Genomic DNA, 14,784 nt, shown 5'->3' on the forward strand with positions numbered 1-14,784 from the left:
GGTCACGCCCGAGCATTCGTCCTACCTCTGCAGCTGGCGTGGCTTCAGCTGGCCCCAGGAGGGCCCGGGCTGGCGATGTCGTTCTCGGGCCAGTCGGGCCTCGGCCGGGATGGCCCCTTCCTCCCACCCCACCCCCAGCACTGGCTCAGAGGACACCCCCCAAGGCCTGCCTTCCCCAGAGGAGGTCTCCAGGGAGGGCCTGCCAGGGCGGTGGTCACAGGGAACAGCAGCCCCGACAGCCGCCTGTGTGCACACCAGCCAGGAGGCGTCCTCTGCCGGCATCTCCCTGTGGGAGCCGCTCCGTGGTTCCCTGGGCAGCTCGCATCCCTGGAGGCAGACTGTGTGGGGACAGGAAAGCTGGCCCGGGGCAGAGAACAGCCCTGCAGAGGCCACAAGTGCCCCGGGTGGTGGGGAGGGGATCACAGGGCAGGTCGGGCAGCGGGAGTGTCCCGCATGGCCTGGGCCCGGGCCGGTGTGGCTCCCGCCTGCCTCTGTCGCCCGAGGACACATGCCCATGCACCCTCCGGGGTGAGGCACAGCACGCCTCGGCTTGCTGCCGGGGGGCCTTGGCACTTCTGACTCCTCGCCCGCCCCACCCGGGGACTCCCTCAGGGAGGGTCAGGAGCAGGGAGCCGCTGCCTTGAGGCCAATTGGAAAACAGACTCAGATCCCACCGTCCCTGCTAAAACCCTCACGCGCCCTCCAACCTGCCTCCAGTCTGAGCTGGGGCGGCTGCCCCCATCGTCCGCTCCCCAAATGAGGGTCGGGGCTGCAGGCACAGCAGGAGAGCACAGAGGAGCCAGGGCAGGGAAGGAGTGGCGTCTGACGCGGGGGTCGGGGGGTTGCAAGGAACCGGGGCCTGTGGGAAGTGGCAGTGGCCGGGCCTCTGTCCCCTCTCTGAAAATGGGAACCGTGACAGCGATAGCCACCTTGTGGGAATGCCGCCAGGTGTCAGGAAGATGCCCTGGCACCCCGAACTGTGGATCCACCCTCCAAGGGTCGGGAGCCCGAGCACACACCCCATCATAGAATCCATCCTTTCCCGCCTGGCCTGAGCTCACAGCCTGCAGCCCCGAGAGCACGCGTGCAGATGAGAGAGGAGGGCGTAGGCACTGAGCACAGGCCCAGGCCCGCAGGCCACGCGTGGGCCACGCCAGCTGTGCCCCCCCGCTTCCCTGCCGAGGAGGGGCTTGCCGGGCATCCTATCAGTGACCCTCGTGTCCTGGCCACTGGCTGGTCCTGAACTGAGCCTGCAGGCCAGACAGGCATATAGGGCCTCGGCCCCATCAGTGCCACCCTCAGTTGGCTCTCTGGATTTCCCCCGTTGCCCCCCCCTCCAGCCCCCATGCCCCGGCTCCGGCCCCAGGACCAAAAGCGCTCATTGGTGGGACGAGCCAGCTTAAGGTTAGTGTCGGGGTCTCCTGCACCCAGCCTGAGGCCAGGGGGAGAGCAGTCCAAGAAGGCATGTGGGTCGATGGGATGACGCGCTCCGCTCCTTCCTGCCCTGGTCCTCGTAGAGGGAGAGGAAAGTAGCCCAGGCCCCTGTCATCTCTTGAAAAGATAAGGACCCATCCATCTTGCTTCTTCCCCCACCCGGGAGGGGGCGAGGGCCCTACCCTGGCCAAGCCACCTGGGCCCCCGGGCCACACCCCGCACCTGCTCTCAACGCCCGGCCACCAGCAGGCCTTGCGCAAGTGGGAGTGAGGCGCCCATCCATCTCTTTCGGCCTCCTCCTCCTCCTCCTCCTCCTCCTCCTCCTCCTCCTCCTCCGCCGGCCCTGACCCCTGAGCCGGGTTTCCTGGCCTCGTCCAGGGACAGCTTCTCCCATGACGCGATCGAGTCGTCGCTCCAGGCCTCAGGGCGAGATAAAAGGACTGTGCTGACAGGGGACGGAGGGAGCATCGGAATGGCCTTCAGGGCACAGGCGCGAGGGTGGCGGGCCGGGCCCTGGCTGGCCCTGAGCAGGGCACGCGCACTGGGCACCCGAGCCGCTCCGGCCCCCAGGGCGGTGCTGCCCTTCGAAGCCGTGCCCCGCTGTCCCGGCAACAAGTGGATGCGGGTGCTGCAGATCTGGAGGCAGCAGGGCTCTGAGAGCCTCCACCTGGAGATGCACCGCACCTTCCAGGAGCTGGGGCCCATTTTCAGGTAAAGCCTTCCTGCCCGCCTCGCTGGGAGCACCCTGCCCGGCTGTCCCTCCCGGCTCCGAGTCCCTGCGGGTGCAGGGCGCTGCGCGTCCCCAGCGGCCGCCTGGGGGCTGAGCAGTGGCTGCTCCGTGCCCTTGACCCCGGACACCCGCCGGGGCTCTTGTGAGGCTGCAGGGCTCCCCGGACGGTGACCCGAGAGGCAGAGGGCAGACGGCCGAGGGCGGACGGCCGAGAGGGAGAGGCTTCCCCGGTTAGATGGCGTAGGAGCCCGAGCTCGAGCCCCGTCCACGGCCCAGGAGGACGGAGAGGCCAACGGGAGCCAGGCCGGTGGCTCTGCACGGGGAGCCCCAGGGAGGCCCCGGCCCCCCAGCAGGGCTCTGAGCTCTGTCCCTCAGGTATGACGTGGGAGGGACACACATGGTGCACGTGATGCTGCCCGAGGACGTGGAGAGGCTGCAGCGAGTGGAGAGCCCTCAGCCCTGGCGGCCGCCCCTGGACCCCTGGCTGGCCTACCGACAGCATCGTGGGCACAAATGCGGCGTGTTCCTGCTGTGAGCGCGAGGGGGGGGGAGGCGTGGGAGGGAGCGGGCAGCCCCCGAGCACCCCGGCCCGAGGCCATTGAGGAGTGGGGAGGCCCGCATTTCCCGGGCCTGGAGAGGGGCAGCAGGGCCACAGGTCAGCAGAGCAGGATGGCCGCTTCCACGAGGGAGCACCCACTCCACCCAGGCCTTTGTAGTTGGCCCGCCCAGGCAGGGTGGCCTTCTCCCTTCCTACAGGTCAGGAGGCCCAGGCCTGGGGGACTGGAGTCACAGCCAGGTGCCCCTGGGAGTGTGTGCTGGGGCCTTGGGGCCCCCTGGGTTGGCAGCCCTCGGCCCCTGCCCCGTGGGCCCTGGGGTTGAGCACAGGAGGCTCCGGAGGGCGAGGCCAGGGTGGGAGGAGGGCGGGCGGCAGAGGGAGGGGCCTTTGTTCAGAAGCTGAACTCTAGGCCTCCCACCTAGAGCCTAGGAGGCTATGAGCCCGCATATGCACCCTTGGGTGCGTGTGTGTGTGGTGGGTGTCTGCCCAGGAGTGTGAGTGGGCCCACAATTACGCTCACTGGTCGGTGCTGTTTTAGGCATGTGAATACGTGTGTGTTTGCCCACGATGGCTGCCTTTGGCTTGTGCTCATGCCGTGGTGTGCGTGCTTGAGCGGTGTCTCCCCGTGTTGGCATGTGTGCGCACTTCTGCTCTTTGTGCACACGTGCGTGTGCGTTTTGGTACCGGCCTGCATGCCTAAGAGTGTGTCATCTGCACATGTGTGCCCAGTTTTGAGCATCCAGGTGTGTCGTGTGCATGTGCAGGTGGGCATTGTGGGTGTGCTCACGCACGTCGTCTGTGTCAGCGTGCGTGTCTGCCCGGGGCCCGTGTGGCGTGTGCATCTCTCTGGGCGCCCGTGAGCGCGCACGATCCTCATCTCTATGTGCAGGCAGCCAGCCGTGGAAACGCTGCTTGTGCTCTCGTGTGCCTGAGAAGGCAGCTCCCTCCACCATCCGCTGGACGGACGGACTGACGGACTGACAGACGGACAGCGCCCTGGAGCCGGCCGTGCTGATGGGCTCGGGACCCTGGTTTCCCCGGAGACCATCTGCTCTAATTACTGCTCAGCACCCACTTGGCCAGAACGCTCTCCTCCTCCTCCTCCTCCTCCTCCTCCTCCTTTGCTTCCTCTTACCTCCTCCTCCTCCCCCTCTGCCTCTCCTCCTCCTGCCCCGACTCCTGCTCCTCCGCATCCCCCTGCACCTACTTTTCCGTCTCCTCCTTTTTCTCCTCTCCTCTTCCTCCTCTTCTTCCTTGTCCTCCTCTTCCTCCTCCTCCTCTTCCTCCTCCCTGTCCTCCTTCCTCTCTTCCTCCTTCTCCTCCTCTTCCTCTTCTCCTCCTCCTCTTCCTCTTCTCCTTCTGCTTCTCTTCCTCTCCTCCTCTGACACCTCCTCCTCCTCCTCTTCTCATTCGGTACCCACTTCTGCTTCCTCAACCTCTCCTCCTCCTTCCTCATCCTCTTCTTTTCCTCCTCCTCCTTCTCCTTCTTCATCATCTTCTTCTTTCACATCATCTTCCTCTTCTTCCTAATCAAAGCATACTTCCATGATACTGTTACATTAGTTTCAGGCAGACAACATAAGGACTCCACACAGCCATACGCTGCTCAGGGCTCATCACGACAAGTGTACTCTGGGTCCCCAGCCCAGTTTCCCCGACCCCGGCCCCCTCCCCCTGCCAACCAGCAGGGTGTTCTCTCTGCTTAAGACTCGGAATTTTGTCTGTCTCTTTCTCTTTCTCTTCCTTTCTTTTTCTTTCTTTCTTTGTTTCTTTCTTTCTCTCTTTTGTGTTAATGCATTGGCTTTGCCTCTTAAATTCCACAAACGACCGGAATCTTATGGTAATCTGTCTTTCTCTGACTATTGGCACTTAGCATCATACCCTCTAGATCCATCATGTTGTTGCAAATGGCGAGATCTCATTCATTTTCGTGGCTGAGTAATATTCCATCGTATATAAATGTCTGCCTCTCTCTCTAGCTTGCCCATCATAAACAGGGCTGCAGGAAACCTCAGCGTGCACATATCTTTTCCGCTGTGTGTTTTCATTTTCCTTGGGGAAACAGCCAGTAGTGGAACGATGTTTCACTTTTTTTTTTTTAAGATTTTATATATTTACTCATGAGAGACACAGGGAGAGAGAGGCAGAGACACAGGCAGAGGGAGAAGCAGGCTCCACACAAGGAGCCGATGTGGGACCTGACCGGGGACTCCAGGATCACGTCCTGGGCCGAAGGCGGGCACTAAACTGCTGAGCTCCAGGGATCCCCCACTCTTGGCTCTTTGAGGACCCTTCCTACCGTCCTGCAGGGCGGCTGCCCAGGCTGCATTCCCACCAGCAGTGCCCGAGGGCTCCCCTTTCTCCACAGCCTCACCAACATCTGTCATTTCTTGCGGTTTGGGGCGGTGGCCGTGCTGATGGGTGTGAGGGGCTGTCTCACTGTAGTTGGGATCTGTGTTTCCCTGCCGATGGGTGATGAGGAGCATCTGCCTGTGTCTGTGGGCCATCGCTGTGTCTTCCTTGGGAAAATGTCCATCCGGGCCTTCTGCCGTTTTTCATGGGATTGTGTGTTTTCCAGGGTGCGGTTGCATGAGTTCCTTAAATGTTTGGATATTGAGCTCATGGACGCGTCCTTTGCCAAAGTCTTCTCCGCCTCAGGAGCTTGCTCTCCTGCTTCTGTTGACGGTGTCCTTCGCTGGGCAAACACTTCCCCGTGGGTGAAATTCTGATAGTTTAATTTTGCTCTTCCTCCCCGTGCCTGAGGGGACCGCATCCAGAGAGATGCCTTGACGGCCCACGTCAGACACGGCCCTGGCAGTGCTGTCTTCTGGGAGGTGTATGGTTTCGGGTCTCGCACGGAGCTCTCTCATCCATTCCGAGGGTAGTTGTGCATGTGGTGTAGGAAGCCAGCCGGTGTCGTCGTTCTGCCGGGCGCTGTCCGGATGTCCGGGCACCGCCTGTTGAAGAGACTGTCCTCTGCCCGTTGGATATTCCACCTCCTTCGTAGAGATCCATGGACCGCTCAGTCGTGGCCTCCTCTGGGCTTCCGCTCAGCTCTCCTTGGTCTGTGCGCCTGCTTCTGTGCCGGCACCAGGCTGGACCGATCACTACGCTCGGTAGTGTAGCCTCACACCTGGGATTGTGGGACCTGCAGCTCTGTGGTTCTTTCTCGGGGTCGCTTTGGCTTTCAAGGTCTTCCGGGGTTCCATACACGTTTTAGCGTTATTTGTTCTCATTCCGTGAAAAATGCTGTTGGTATCTAGATAAGGATTCCACGGACTGTGTAGCTCGCTTTGGGTAGCGTGGACAGATAACAGGATCGGTCCTTCCAATGCATGAGCGTGGGCTCCCTTCCAATTTCTCTGTGTCGTCTGCAGCTTCTTTCGCCTGTGTTACGCTTGTCAGAGTACCGGGTTTTCGTGTCCTCCGTTAAGGTTGTTCCTAAGTGTTGTCTTATTTTGGGTGCAATGGAAATGGGATTGTTTCCTTCATTCCCTTTCGTGCTACTTCATCCTTAGCATACAGATATGCATCAGGTCTCGGTATATTCATTGTGTATTCTCAGACCCTGTGAACTCAGTTACCAGTTCTGGCCTTCTTGGGGGGAGGGCGGGGCTGGCTCCTTTAGGGGTTTTCTGTCTGCGGTATCATGCCACGTGCAGGTGCGGAGGACGTGTCATTACTTCTTCCTTACCCATTGAGGTCCTAGTCATAGCAGCCGGATACAAATAAGAAATAAAAGGCACGCGAATTGGAAAGGAAGGCTTTAAACCCTGGAGTCTTTTTTGAGTGTATCACGCAAGTTGCGGTTTGGCTCCTGCCCTGGAGGAGCGGAAGCCACGCGGGGACAGGCCCGGGTGTGACCGGCACAGGGGCAGCAGGCTCAGCAACAGGAAGGGTGGAGGTGAAGGGGGCCACGGGCCTCTCACCCCGGGGCATGGCGTGAGCAGGGTGGCAGAGCTTGACAAGAGCCTGGGCTCCCTCCTCCTTCCTGGGAGAGGGAGGAGCCAGAAGAGCCCCATGGGTGTGCAGCCACAAACCCGGGGACCCTCGGGGCACAGCCAGGCACAGATGCATGTGTGGGGCTCGGCCTCGCCTCAAGGGGAGCACGGGGGGGGGGAGGGCATGGAGGGTATCTGGGCACGGCACTCAAGGCCTCCGTGGGAGAAAGGGCTCTCCCTGGGGTCCAAGGGAGGGCAGCCCGCCCCTCGGGCCCTCTAGGCAGCCCCCCGCCCCACCCCTTCCCCTTGGAGACCAGGACGATGGGGGGAGGTGCGGGCCCGGCCCGGCGCTGATCTGCCTCCCCTGCAGCTCCTGTGTCTGCTCTACAGAAACGGGCCCGAGTGGCGCCTGAACCGACTGAAGCTGAACCCGGACGTGCTGTCGCTACAGGCCGTCCAGAAGTACATCCCCATGGTGGACGGGGTGGCCAGGGACTTCTCACAGGCCCTGAGGGCGAGAGTGCTGCAGAATGCCCGCGGGAGTCTGACCCTGGACATCCGGCCCAGCATCTTGTACTACACCGTAGAAGGTGTGCAGGTGCCGGGCTGGCTGGCGCCAGGGCGGGCCGGGCCCTGGCTGGGACCATCCGGGGCCCTCGGCTGCCCTCGGGGCCCGCGGCTGCCCTGCGCTCAGCAGCGTGCCTTGTCCACAGCCAGCAGTTTGGCCCTGTTCGGGGAGCGGCTGGGCCTGCTGGGCCCCAGCCCGAGTCCTGCCAGCCTGCACTTTCTCCAGGCCCTGGAGGCCATGCTGAGGTCCACGGCCCAGCTCCTGTACCTGCCGCGGGGCCTGTCGCGCTGGACGAGTGCCAGGGTGTGGAAGGAGCACTTTGAGTCCTGGGACTACATCGTCCAGTACGGTGAGGACCTGACGCCGGCAGTGCCGCGGCACAGGGACCCAGGGCTGCCGTTCCAGCTCCCTGAGGCTGGGGGAGGGCTGCGGCCCCAGCGGGGCGCTCGGGGCACCTTGGAGGCCCCCGGGAGCAGGCGGGGAGGCCGGGCCAGGCTGCGCTGGGCCCGAGCACCGGGCAGGAGCGGGCGGGCGAGGCGGTGCGGCGGGCCGTGGCGCAGGGCTGAGGTGGAGAGCCCCCCGGCCCCGGGCCCAGGCCCCTGCGTCTCCGGCCCACAGCCAACGAAGCCATCCAGAGGATCTACCAGGAGCTGGCCCTCGGCCGCCCGCAGCACTACAGCGGCATCGTGGGGGAGCTGCTGCTGCGCGCGGACCTGAGCCCGGAGGCCGTCAGGGCCAACTGCATCGAGCTCACCGCCGGGAGCGTGGACACGGTCAGGCCGGACCAGCCCTGCCCCAGGACACGGACGCCCGGGCTCCAGGCGACGCGTCCCTCCACCCCCCGCACAGAGTGGCCCCCACTCGCCCCTGTTCTGAGGCGACGGAAGGCTCTGATCTGAGGGCAGGGGAGGGCGCGGGGGCCGCCCCTCCAAGGGGAGAGCTCGGCCTCTGCCCCACTGGGGAGCCAAGCCCGCCCCGTGTGGAGCCCGGGGGCTCCAGTGCCCTACGGTGGCACACACCTCACACAGATGTCTGGGGCCTGGCCAAGGGGAGGGCGGTGTGCACGTGAGGGGCCCCCTCCTGAGAACAGGGACATGTGGCTCTCCTGGGACTTGCCCTGCAGGGGACAGGCTCAGGACAGAAAGGGCAGCTCTGGGCTGCAGCTGGTGGCACAGCCAGCAGATGGCAACCCAGCAGGGCGATGGGGGTGGCGGTAGCGGTGGCGGTGGGGGAAGCAGACCCAGCCTTCCTCGGCCCGCGTCCCGAGGTGCTGCCCTGGCCCGGGCACCCCGGCTCCTGAGCAGAGGCACCGACCCTGCGGGGGGAGAAACTAGCTGAGCGGAGCCCAAGGCCCAGCCAGACTTAGGGCCCAGGGTGGCCCGTTGGTGTTGAGGCCACGGGGTCAGGGCTGACCTGCCCCTCAGTGCCCAGGGAAGATCACTGCATGGGTGCTGACGTGCCACAGCCCTGGGGCCGAGGAGCAGCCTCCCCTGGCACACGCACGCGCGCCCCTGAGCAGATGGAGCCCCCGAGGAGGGTGAGAGGCAGGCCCTCAAGTGGGTGGAGGAGGAGGCCTGGATCTTCTCTGAACTTGGACAGAGCTTCCCCCGGGGATGCGAGGGCAGGGGATAAGGCGGGCTTTAGATCTTGAGGTGTCAGATCCCTGGGATCCGTCCTCCCCAGGGTGGAGGGGGAGAGGCACATGCCCGGGGCAGACCGCCGTCCTGGGGGGTGGTCCGGGCGGAGGCACCCACACTTGTGGCTCCTGCAGACGGCCTACCCCTTGTGGATGACTCTGTTCGAGCTGGCTCGCAACCCTGATGTGCAGCACGCCCTGCGCCAGGAGAGCCGGGGGGCCCAGGCCGGCATCGCCGAGAATCCCCAGACAGCAGTCACAGAGCTGCCCCTGCTGCGGGCCGCCCTCAAGGAGACCCTGAGGTGGGTGTGGCAGGCCTGCCCAGCCCCCCCCACCCCGAACCCCCCAACCCCCTCCGGCTGCCTGGGCCCCGCTGTCTGGGGAGCGGTGCTCCGATCCTGGGGCCGAGGAGCAGCTTTGCCCACCATGCATCCCCGGTACCTCCTCTTCCTCTCCCTGAAGGGATGGGGGCGCTTCTGGCTCCGTGATGCCACCTCAGTGCCCCCCTGGGAGCCATGCTCGGCCATGTCCTCCTCCCAGGGCTGCGCAGGGTGGCGGAGCTTCATCTGAGCTCAGGAGGTGCCAGGGACGAGCTGCTCGTGACCCGGGCCTCCGGGAGCCAGAAGGGACCCGAAAGGGTGGCGGGGAGCTCCCCTGGGCCAGCGCCCTTGCGCCAGGAGGGCCGTGGGAGGGAAGCCAGGGCTCCTGCGGACACAGCGGACGACCCTGTGGGATACCCCTGTCCACAGGCTGTACCCCGTGGGTATCTCGGTGGACCGCCAGGTGGGCTCGGACGTGGTGCTGCAGAACTACCACATCCCGGCGGGGGTGAGTGGGGCCCCACAGCCCCTCCAGCTGACGGCAAGCCTGGCTGACTCGTGGCCGCCCGGCGCCGCCGACACTGCCCCTCCCCCGTCCGCAGACCTTGGTCAAGGTGCAGCTCTACTCCCTGGGTCGAAACCCCTCCGTGTTCGAGAGGCCCGAGCGCTATCATCCCCAGCGCTGGCTGGACGGCCGGGGCTCCGGCACCAGGGCCCCCAGCCTGGCCTTCGGCTTTGGCGTGCGCCAGTGCCTGGGGCGGCGCCTGGCCGAGACCGAGATGCTGCTGCTGCTGCACCACGTGAGCGGCCCCGGGAGGCGCCACGCGGCGGAGCCCGGCCTGGGGTGGGGGCTGGCGTGCAGGGCGGCCTGCTGGGAGCCACTGGCTTCCCCTGGGCTACAGCCGGCCCACACGCTGGGGGCCAGGCAGGCCCCGCAGCCTGGGCCAGGACCCTGGGGTGACAGGCTGTCCGGGGACACCCACGCCTCTGTCCTAGGTGCTCAACAACTTCCTGGTGGAGACCCTCACCCACGAGGACGTCAAGATGGTCTACCGCTTCATAATGATGCCCTCCACCCTCCCCCTGCTCACCTTCCGGGCCATCCACTAGGGTGTCGCCCCGCTGTCGGGCCCCCACGCCGCCAGCCCCACTGCCTACCCCGGCCAGCCCTGTTTGTCCCCTTGGGCCCTGCTTCCTGAGCCACACAGTGCAGCCGGCACCTTGCACAGAGGGTCAACGGGAGGATGCCTGGCGGCAGGCCCTGGTGTGTACCCGGTGCCGCCAGCGCCCTCCCGGGCAGCGAGCACCCTCCGGGGGCCTTTGAGGCCCTGTCGCCCCCACACTAGCCCCTGGGGCTTCGGATGTGCACACCCCACCCCCCGCCTCGCCTCGCTGTCCAATCTGTTAGCCCCTGTGCCCTCTGCCCCCTGAGGAGCTGCCAATCTCGGGTCCTCGTCCTGCTCGGTGCCATCTCAAGGGCCATACTCTGTGCCCAGCCTAGATCTGCAAGCGTGGCCGGTAGTCGCCCCACCCCAGCCCCAGCCCCAACCCCACCCGTTGTGCTCAGTCCACTTGGGCTCCTCCTGGCCCTGCGAGGCTCTGGGCTTATGGTGAAAGCCCCCAGCCGAGGGCCTGCACGACCAGGTCAGGGTCGCGTTGACTAGAACAGCCCCCAGGAGCTCACGGGGACGATGGGCCGTGGAGACGACTCGCCAAGCAGGGAGGATGGTGAAGTCTCTGGCTAGCCGCGGGATGACCTCGGAGAAACCTCTAGAAGCAGGCTTGGGGCGCCCTCAGCCAGGCACAGCCACACGCTCCCTTGAGAGAGGGCCTCTGTGTGCCGTGGCCACCCGCCCTGTCACAGTGGCCCCTCGGGCCTGACCCCGTGGCAGGAAGGGGCTTTGAACGGCGGAGAGCCGGCTGGGGTCTCCTAGCTGGCAGCAGCGAGCAGCCTGTCCCAGGCGGCCCGGCGCAGGGGACACCCCCGGCTGGAAGGGGCTGAGGCAAGGCCGGGCGGGGGCCGCTCCGCTCAGTGTCCCTGGCCCCCGGGAGAGCCGGCACTCGGCGCCCAGCCGGGCAGCGGGAGGAAGGGCACCCCCAGGCTGTGCCAGCCCTGCCCGTGCCCAGGGGCCCCTCGGCGGCATCTGTCCCTGCGCGAGTCCCCGGAGGAAGAAGAGACCTGGCGCCCTCGGCACGCCGTCGCCCTGGAGGAGGGCTGCTGCCCGCGGCGTGGTCTTCCCCTGGGCGAGGGGGACGGGGAGCCACGGAGACGAGCGGGGAGCCCGTCCCTTCATCCCCCTCACCGCGCGAGGACGCCCAGCTCACAGGCCCCGGGGAGGACCTGGCAAGGTGGCACAAGCTCCGTGGTCACTGGCTGGACAGGGATGGCTTCTCCCGCTGCCCGACAGTCGCTGCTTTATCGGAGGCCCTGCTCCGTGGTGGCGCGCGGTGGCCGGCAGGCCTGGGATGGCCGCTCCCCCGCAGGGAGTGTGCATGTGTCGCTCTGTGCAGCGGGGTGCACGGCTCTGCCCCTCTTCCAGCGGCCCTGGCAGGGAGCACTGAGCTCGGCCCGGCCTCGCGGCCCGTCCAGGGCAGAGGAGCCGCCCGATCGGGTGGGCCCGCCCCGCCTCCCGTGCCCTCCCCGACCCCCACCCCCACCGAAGGACCTTGGGGTGAGGGGGACCTGCGCGGCGTGGAATCGCCCTGCCATTAAAGGGGGTCTTGGCCCCGAGCCGCGCCTATTTCCAGCATTCCTGCCATTCCGGGGACGGACACCAAGTAGGACCGTCCTACGAGGGTCCTACCCTTCTGTGGCTTCTTCCGCTTACCCGCGCACGGCCCCCCTCCGTGCCCAGGGCCGGGTGTGGTGTTCATTGCCCGGCCTGGGGGTCCCCGGAAGACGCCTGGGACGGGAATCCCCAGCCTCGCGGGGCTCGGCTTCCTCGGCTTCTCCCGCTCCTGCTGCACAGGACGCGGCGCTCCACCTTCACCTCGGCCATGGCCTTCCAAAGTCCCTGTTCCGTGGGGTCCCAAAGCAACCTCTCACCCCGTCGGGTCCTACACCTCACGTCCTCTCCCCCAGATATCGGGACCCACCCTCCCGACCCCCGGGGGCTGCTGTGCCCGCTGCGCCCTTGCCCGTCATTCTACCCATTTTCCAGTTTGAAGATGTCCTGCCCTTTGTGCCAGCCACGCCGGGCAATTCTTTTCTACATGTTTGTGCGGATTTATACTTTCTAGGAGGGGAAGGACTGAAACAGACTCATCGGCCTCATGACCGGGCCAGAACCTGAATACCCGGGCTGGAGGCGGGGCTGGGGGGTGGAGGATCCGTGTCACACGCCGTCCTGGTGCCCTGAGGGAGCAAGGGGCACACGCCATGTGCCGCAGCCTCCCGCCTGCATTGTGCCATCACGCTCTGTGTGTAGATGTTTTTTCACTTTCTTGCAGAAATATTTGCCTGCCTACTAGTAAGAGAGGTCCAGAGTGGCTGGCTGTCAGTCTTTTGCATGTAGTAGTTATTGGACCGCAAGGAGAGTGCCTGCCAAAATGTCACATGGCTATGCACAATTTTTTATCCCACCAGTTAGCACCTACTTATGGGGCATTTTTCACTTGTCAAGGGCTGTTAGCCATGAGAAATCCAGTCCTTGCCCACTGGATACGGCACTGAGACTAATGTACAGAAACGGGTGCTAACATATTTATTTCACTATTTTTGCTAATATCAGAAATACACACAACATTGTTTGCTTTCAAGAAAATGTTTGGCGGGCAGCCCAGGTGGCTCAGCGGTTTAGCACCGCCTTCAGCCCAAGGCGAGAATCCGGAGTCCCAGGATCGAGTCCCACTTCGGGCTCCCTGCATGGAGCCTGCTTCTTCCTCTGCCTGTGTCTCTGCCTCTGTGTGTGTGTGTGTGTGTGTGTCATGAATAATATAAAATCTTTAAAAAAGAAGAGATTTGGCAATTTTTGGTGTGTCCCTTCTTTGCAGCGCCAGCCAGTAAGAAACCAAAGAAGAAAATGAAGTTCCATATATGTGTTTGTAACAATGATGTTCTCTTCGTATTAACCAGTCAGGTCACAATTATACTGGTGTGCACACGGTTTCACACCTTCTTGCAAATACCTTCCTCCACTCCACACACTCATATACCACATGTACACAGGTATATTATACTGTATTTGAAGCAGAATGTTAATAGTGAAGAGAACAATCTAAAACCTCTAGAGGGACACCTGGGTGGCTCAGCGGTTGAGCATCTGCCTTCGGCTCAGGTCATGACCCTGGGGTTCTGGGATCAAGTCCCACATCAGGGTCACTGCATGGAGCCTGCTTTTACCTCTGCCTGTGTCTCTGCCTGTCTCTCTGTCTCTCTCTGTCTCTGTCTCTCATGAATAAATAAATAAAATATTTTTTAAATATAAATAAATAAATGCTTCTAGAAATCATAGACAAGGGTGACTGGTGGCTCAGTGGTCTCAGCCTCTGACTCTGGACTTTGGCTCAGGTCATGATTCCAGGTTCCTGGGATGGAGTCCCGCATCGGGCTCCCTGCATGGAGCCTGCTTCTCCCTCTGCCTGTGTCTCTGCCTCTCTGTGTGTGTCTCTCATGAATAAATAAATAAAATCTTAAAAAAAAAAGTCTGCTTCTCCCTCTGCCCACCCCACCCCCCTCTTGTGCTCTCTCTCTCTCTCTCTCTCAAATAAATAATCTTAAAAAATAGAAATCATAGACAAATGTCAGCTGCATCTGTGATGACGACAGCATTAGATGTCGGACATGAGAGCAACGCGTTCACGATGCACAGGGGAAGGACCACCGGGTGGGGACGAGCCACGAGGAGCCACGAGCTCCTCAGAACGTCGCTGGAGGAATTACTCTGAATTTGCTTCAAGAAGAGGAACTTGACGCCTGGCGGGCTTGCGAGTTCCAGCCCCGTGTTGGGTGTAGAGCTTACTTGTAAGGAAGGGAAGAAAAAGGAACGCGAGCTGAGCTATGCTGCAAGATCCAGGCCTGGGGCAGCGGCTGCAGGATGTGGACGCACTAACCGTCCGGACCGCGGGGCCCGAGAGCCCCCGCCTGCGGCCCGGAAGCGATGACTCCCGGCTGTGATGCGGCTCCAGTGTAGGCCAAGGACGCTGTGTTGGGCCGCGGCCTTCTGTCCACAGCCCACCCCACCGGGCTCCTGGGCGGTGCCAGGCGACCTTGGGCAACCCCAAGAGCTCCCTGCCGGCCCACCGAGGGCACCCCTCCGGGAAGCCCGGGAGGCCTGAGCTGTGGCTTTAGTTCCTGCTCTGTGAGCCTGGACAGGTGGTTTAACTCCTGTCTTCCAGATGTTTCCTTAATCTGCTAAACAATACTGAAGGCATCATAACCCCAGTAGCTATGAGAGTGCTTTAACATACCAGCCACTAGCGGCTTCAAGCACTCCCGTGGTACCCGTTCCACAGTTTATAGCCACGACGGGAATCTGTCATTCTTCCCACCGTATCCATCAGCAAACCGGAGCCCAAACATGAAGATCTTTGCCTGAGGGTACAAGGCTACTGAGTGGGACAGTGGGGATTGGAAGCCTTGTCCCTGTGACGGGGCCCA

General features: G+C 63.4%; 1 protein-coding gene across 3 annotated transcripts; it reads left to right on the plus strand.

Annotated features, from left to right (window-relative positions):
- The first annotated feature begins 845 nt into the window (after window positions 1-845).
- Window positions 846-13,141, plus strand: LOC144283420 (cytochrome P450 11B1, mitochondrial-like). Of its 3 annotated transcripts, XM_077847504.1 has the most exons (9): window positions 852-2,145; window positions 2,540-2,695; window positions 7,052-7,251; window positions 7,375-7,578; window positions 7,848-8,002; window positions 9,001-9,167; window positions 9,615-9,693; window positions 9,788-9,985; window positions 10,182-13,141. In XM_077847504.1, exons 1-9 carry the CDS (start codon window positions 1,907-1,909, stop codon window positions 10,293-10,295), a joined length of 1,512 nt encoding a protein of 503 aa, XP_077703630.1. In that variant the 5' UTR covers window positions 852-1,906; the 3' UTR covers window positions 10,296-13,141. The 3 variants fall into 3 exon arrangements, with proteins under 3 accessions (XP_077703631.1, XP_077703630.1, XP_077703632.1); XM_077847505.1 differs by lacking the exon at window positions 2,540-2,695 and having other exon boundaries at window positions 846-2,145; XM_077847506.1 differs by lacking the exon at window positions 9,788-9,985 and having other exon boundaries at window positions 853-2,145.
- The last annotated feature ends 1,643 nt before the right edge of the window (window positions 13,142-14,784 follow it).

The sequence above is a fragment of the Canis aureus genome, chromosome 14, assembly GCF_053574225.1.
Source record: "Canis aureus isolate CA01 chromosome 14, VMU_Caureus_v.1.0, whole genome shotgun sequence".
NCBI classification, from domain to species: Eukaryota; Metazoa; Chordata; class Mammalia; order Carnivora; family Canidae; genus Canis; species Canis aureus.